The sequence below is a fragment of the Callionymus lyra genome, chromosome 13 (assembly GCF_982586985.1).
Source record: "Callionymus lyra chromosome 13, fCalLyr1.hap1.1, whole genome shotgun sequence".
NCBI lineage: Eukaryota > Metazoa > Chordata > Actinopteri > Syngnathiformes > Callionymidae > Callionymus > Callionymus lyra.
Genome location: NC_141830.1, coordinates 15,451,084 through 15,457,415, shown reverse-complemented (window position 1 = coordinate 15,457,415; position 6,332 = coordinate 15,451,084). Strand labels below are relative to the sequence as shown.

The following is a 6,332-nucleotide window of genomic DNA, read 5'->3' as shown; positions in this document are numbered from 1 at the left end:
ATGCAACAATATATTTTTAAACATTATAACTTTACCACTAAGTGTGTAGATGAACACCTCTGATCAACCATCCCACTTCTGACTCCAATTGTCACAGAAAACCTGTGCAAACAAGGCCTCTCAACTTCTAGGATAAGGCTTTATCTAATGTAATAAACTGAATCAATTTGTGTTTCGCCTGTGTGCGTCTGCATGATCATCCCACTCCCAACACCTTTTTTTACAATACCTTCCAGATTTTTCATGTTTTACCCACAGTAGAAGTTAAGTATGAAGGATTTGAGAACATTTTTTTTTTTAACTTTAAAGGCATATGTGTTGATGAAGCTTCATTTAGCGGTATCTTTACTTTACATTACTTTGAACCGCTATTCTATTGAAATTCACGTCGTTTTAAAACTGAGGGCGCCACCTACTGAGCTTTAAATAATATTACACTGTTTCATGAAGCTTCATCGATAAATCACAACATGAAAATTTCCACTGGTCGCATGTTTGATCGATCTATGCTAGCAGTGTATGCGAGTTTCTATTATTGGCACAGCCGCAGCACAAACGCATTAATTCAGCTCAGTGGTGCACAAGCAGGGTTGATCGCATTATGAGAGAAATTGATAAATGGATAAGTAAGTCAAGCATTGTGATGAAGGAAAGAAGTTTGCCTTTGTTTTTCGTTTTGTTGATTATAAAATAGAAACCTTAAATGAATGTTTTAAGAAATATTACTTCAAATACAATGATAAGTATATCTGAAATTTACATCAACAGAAAACGACAACAAATTAAATAAACATCCATATAAATAAATCAAATCAGTTAATTTGTTCACTTAATGCTGAAACCAAGACACATCCACAAGGATCGTCTTCTGTTGATACAAATATGTCTTTTATGAATAAATACTTTTTAAAATGTTAATTTGTGGTTCATTTTCACAATGTGTGACATCATCAACAGGCAGCACCCCACACTTATTATTTTAAGTTTTTTATAAAATGCAAACGAACTTGTGTAGGTAAAAAAAAAGTACTTTTTTTTGTACTCATTTGAAATAATAAAAGTTGCAGCAGAAAAAGCTGACATGTTTACACGCACATGCACACATCGCCAGTATTAAAATGAATGAATAAATATTTTCTAACTTGACGTTCTGGGATGTTCTCCACGATGAAACATTTTCAATAATGCAACAGATGCACGGAGCTGCAGTTGTGATGGAATGAACACAATGCTTAAAAGAAGACGATGACAAGTCAGTTGATAAAAAAGTGTTGCATAGATATTCAGTTGCGGTGCATCAACAGGTCCCTAATTTATACAAAAAGAAAAGATAAAAATAGCAAATAGTGTTACAATTTCAATTTCAAGTGTTTGGTTAGTAGGTTATCACAGTTGAACTTGATCTGTACAGTCACATAATAAATATATTCAGCATGTTTAAGGCTTGAGTATAGAATGTTCCATCACATACTTCTCAAGAAGAGTCGTAACTATTGGCATCCAGCATCTTCAGTGACGGGCTGGTCGAGGTAGCAGAGAGAACATGTTCTGAATGAGGATTCTAAAGCAGCACCAAGCAGATGTTAGCATCTTGGTTTCAGACAATAGAAAAAACAAAAAAAGTTTTCACACAGGTCAATCTAATCGGAAAATCGCTTGGCTCCAGAGATTACTGTGTCGTCCAGTGTGGGCAGAAGTTGGTTTTGTGCTGCAGAAAACAAGAAAGAAAGTAAGAAAATCATCAATTGACTGAACTCATAGAGCACATCTGAACCATCCTGTACTGGATTAAGGATTAATAACTGAGATTATTAACAGTTATAGTGATATTTAGGAGAAAAGAAAACATGTTTTAAGACAGTCTGTAGCTAAATAAAGGGCTGAACCCAAAGTAGAAAAATGACTTGAAACTGAGAGTGTAGTTTAGTATGCAATTCAAAAAGTTGTGGTAGAGAAAAAAATGGAGCATTTGAAGCTTTTTAATTACTTACACGAGCTGTCCAAATGGAGCGAACTCCTCTGGAGAGAGACGCCTTTGATGGAGGAAGAAAGAGCTGCAAGTCTAAGACTCCTGGAAGTCACATCCAACTTCTCATCCTGGAAGAGACGAGACTGGAATCAAATCCTGACGTACCAGTGTATCAAGTCACACAAGTGAGAGTAGGTTATTATTCATTCATGTACCGTATTTTTCGCAATATACGGCACACTGTCAATGAATGGTCTATTTTGAAACTTTTTCATATATAAATTTCACCAGATTATCAGGCACACTGTGTTTATTTTAAGAAAATTAAATGCTTTTAGGTGCCCCTTATAGTTTGGGAAATAAGGTATGTTTTAATTTATAAGAAAAAATGAATTAGAATTCATCATGATGTTATGAATTTTTCAATACTTTGCATCTTATCCTTTAATTACTTGAAGTCAACATGACTAAAAAATTTCAATAACAACAGTAATAATAAGAGAAAATAGTCAAATAGTGATTGCATAAAAAAAAAAAAACACTAATCAGAAATCAAACAAAATACATTTTGACAAGACAATACACAATATAGCTCTCAGATCTCAGATAAAAATACGTTTAAAAAAGCAGAACAAAATATATTTAGGCCATAAAACACCTGAAAGAAAAATCCAGTAACGTAAACAGTAATGAGCTGCTTGGCAGAGGTATTATTTTAGTAAAGCATTATGTGTATGAATGACAAACAAATATTTGTTTCAAGTTTATGTTCCATAAAACATTTAACTTAAACATAATATCTATAAAACAAACCTGTGGTTGTTGTGAACATTAATCATGATTTAATCATTCATTTTTTCTTCTAAATGTACATTTTTGTCTTGTGTAGTGCATTTTCTTTTTGCCAGCAGAGTCGTTACGTTAACACTGAATTTATTTTTAAGAACTGCTCCAACAATGTTTTACTTTGACAAATAAGAGATTCTATTCCAAAAGGTTTAAAAGCAATGTGTGCGGTATCATCAGTCTCTTCAACAGATGGCATCTCAAAACATATTTAAACAAACCTTTAGACAGGAAAATCTTTTGTGCTACTTTTATTATGCATAATAAAGTCAGGGGTCTTAGAATGTGTCTGCAGGGCCACTGGCAGCCTGTGAAGATTATATTCTGTGGCCCCGTGTCTGATGTTTTATGGATGCAGGCTAAGCAAGTGACTCAATATTTGTACAAATCCAAGAAAAGATAAATAAAATTGAGATCAAAGTCATGCAGATAAACAGCTTAAAAGTCTGGACGAACCCCTGATTTGAGTCGTTTACTTTCTACAGCCTCACAAGAGCAAAGTTTTGAAGTAACGATTAAATCATTTCATAAGCAGTGATTCAAAGACTGACGGTGATGATTTTGACACAGATTCGACTCGAGCCTGTTGCTGCCACGAGGGAAACCAATCTGCCAAAATCAAACTACTTAAAGTGTCTGTATAGGTCAAGGAAAGGTTACAAACTGCCGAGGGCAGCGCGAGGCGTCAACACTGATGCCTCTGTGAGACCCCTGACCACTGCCAAGCCGGGAAAATGACTGCAGCAATTAACAGCGTCCGGTACAGTGTGAGCTGTGACTCCGCGCCGTTGATTGAGCTTGTCCGTGATGCATTACCGGCGGGGAAAATTATTCATTTATTCATACAAGTTGCAAATTAGGCGCGACACACATTGGCACTGATGTGGGCGAGCTAGACTCAAATGGCTCTCAAAGTCCAGCTATCCGTATCCAAATGGCTGCTGTTTACACAAAGCAGTGCAATTAGTGGCTGAAATAGAAACAGTGTGGGCTGTTGTTTGGAGTGTCGGCTCTTGGAAGCTTCATCAAGCACATATTTGCACAACTGTAATTGTGTGCGAGTGTGTGTCGTACTATGCAGTCCTGGACTTCGCGTTTGCACTCCTCGATCTGATGCTGCAGGTTCCAGACTTTTTCTTTGTTTTGGGTGAACCGCTGCTCGACCAGTTCCCTCTCACGCTGAAAGTCCTGTCGTCAACAAATAAAAATAGAATTCACAAACGAAACGGGATACATTTTTTCAGCAAGCACAAATCAGTCACACATTAGAGCAGGACTGTCCGACTCAATGGTACAAGAGGACATTTATAAGTATTTGAGCAATAATTCACAAAACAATTTCATCAAATTAGCTTTTTTCTTCCTCATCAGTTTCATCAAGTATCTATATAATTGTTGACATCCATATTATTAGTTTATTATCTTATGTTAAATACATGCATCTTTATAGGTCACCGTATCAACAAGAAAATAAACTTATTTGATTTCGAAAAACAACTATCTGAGGCCACATAAAATAAGATGGCGTGACTCTAATGTTGGATTGTAAATTATCCTAAAATGAGACCAAAATGGTGGCAGCTATAACAACAATGCAAACCCCTAGAGTGCATCACATTTATCCCAGCAAAAATGTCACAAAAATATTTGAAATGCTACAAAAGTTAAGGATTTTTTTATATTAAATAAAAAAGGGCAATAATAAATGATAACATAAAAATGTGGGGGTTAGCAGAGGCCTGTACTCTTTTCGGGTATATATAAGTGATGGGCATGAGATTTCCCTTTTTAATGTGACCTTTATTTAACCAAGAATGTACCATTCAAATCTACAGATCTCTTTTTCAAGGGATTCATTGCTAAGAGGACATTTACACACAACCTAGTTTCACGTTACACATTTCATACTAAATGAAAATACATATATGTAAAATAAAGTAAAACTTTTACATGTTGACAATTCCAATTTCTGGTCCATAAAGTTTCATGACACAGTGTGATCCTTTAAGAGTGCAGTAGGGGGCGCCCCTCAGTTTAAAATTGAAGTCAGGTTACAATAGAATAGCTGTTCAAAGCAATAGATAATACACAAGAGTGATATCTAGGGGACTCTGCTTTAAGCTTCATCAACCCATCATTAATATATATAGAAAACCATGTGAGAGCTTAAATAAATAATTGTCTCTTCTACCACCACAACTTAAAACTTGAAAATAAATGCTGTCTTATTTTGGCATCGAGAAAGTTCGTTTTGTGGCAACTAAAGTCAAAACAGAATAATATAGTCAGCAGATTTTTTTTTATTTTTTTTTTACCTCCAAGTCTTTGAAATCGTCCATCAAACATTGCTTCTCAGGAATTTTCTCCAAGTAATCCAAGGCTATACTTGTGTTCTGAAAAGCACACAGACAAGTGTTAGACACAAACAAACACATCCCATAATTAGCACAGTTAAACTCAATGTAGGCAAAAAAAAGGTTTTTAAGAGTTTGACTTCCTAATTGGTACTTTCTCCACCTTTGCCTCGTCCGGCTCGTCACTGGTGCTAAAGGAGGACGGTTTCCTGCATCAAGTGAACGGGGAGGTTTCTGGTAATGGAGTCATCTGAGGAGATGATCCTTAAAGATGGCTGCATCAGCTTAAACAGCTCTGTATTGTTCTCTCTCCTCTCTGTATTTGTACAGATAATGTGATGTATCGCCCAAATAACAACAGCAAACAGCCTGAAACCACAGCAGCTGGGATGTTTTATTAATATTCTCAGTTGGAAGCGAGACTGAACATTAAATATTAGCTGCAGAACATCCATATACACTGAAAACTCATACATATTTCAATCCCATGTTCATTTGACCAGTGTGTAGAAAAGGCATTTAAATCCTCGATTGAGAATATTGGAGATTTACTGCACAGCCGTGAAAATAGCAGTGACTACAGAATATACCCTTTTTAATAGATATTGCCTGCAAATGTGTGTGTCGACAAATAATGATAGGGAGGGTGTGAGAATCTTCACAGTACACCAAGGTTATTCCAAGTGTTTTTTCTAATATGCTCATTATTTTGCGACAAATGCTTTTTACTTAACCAGCGAGCATTTCTGGAGTTATCACAGACGTTTCACTATTATCTGATCGCTCGTATAGACAGAAATACGTTGAGAATTGGTAACAATGTAAGCGACCAAAAAAACAAGATAATCCCGATAACACAAAACAAGGCAAAAATGACAGGTAACATTGTAACATTACTTACTTATATTCCATCATTATGACTGCAAATAACTCTTAAGCTCTTATTTTATGTTTTCAAGGATTTAATGTTTAAGTACTGAGATGTTTTTTTTACTGAAGAGGAAAATAAACCAGTAACAGATTCAACAAAAGCTTTTATAAAATTCATATCTTGCGAAAGTACTTAAAAGTATTGAACTTATGTATCCAGTGATTTAGGTTTTTATAGCGGTAAAAATCAACCATTTTTATTGATTACATTTATAAAGAAATGTAATCGGATG

At 35.3% G+C, this 6,332-nt stretch overlaps 1 protein-coding gene across 2 annotated transcripts in view; it reads right to left on the bottom strand.

Moving 5' to 3' along the window:
• Positions 1-1,257: 1,257 nt before the first annotated feature.
• The window catches only part of cep128 (centrosomal protein 128), a 31,204-nt gene continuing 26,129 nt past the window's right edge, over positions 1,258-6,332 (bottom strand). For both annotated transcript variants that reach the window (XM_087806281.1, XM_087806282.1), the window contains exons 24-27: positions 5,131-5,208; positions 3,890-4,003; positions 1,992-2,097; positions 1,258-1,708 (exon numbers count right to left, since the gene is read on the bottom strand). In XM_087806281.1, the coding sequence (XP_087662407.1) occupies positions 1,641-1,708; positions 1,992-2,097; positions 3,890-4,003; positions 5,131-5,208 (366 nt within the window). In that variant the 3' untranslated portion in view covers positions 1,258-1,640. The remainder of the gene's footprint in view (positions 1,709-1,991; positions 2,098-3,889; positions 4,004-5,130; positions 5,209-6,332) is intronic.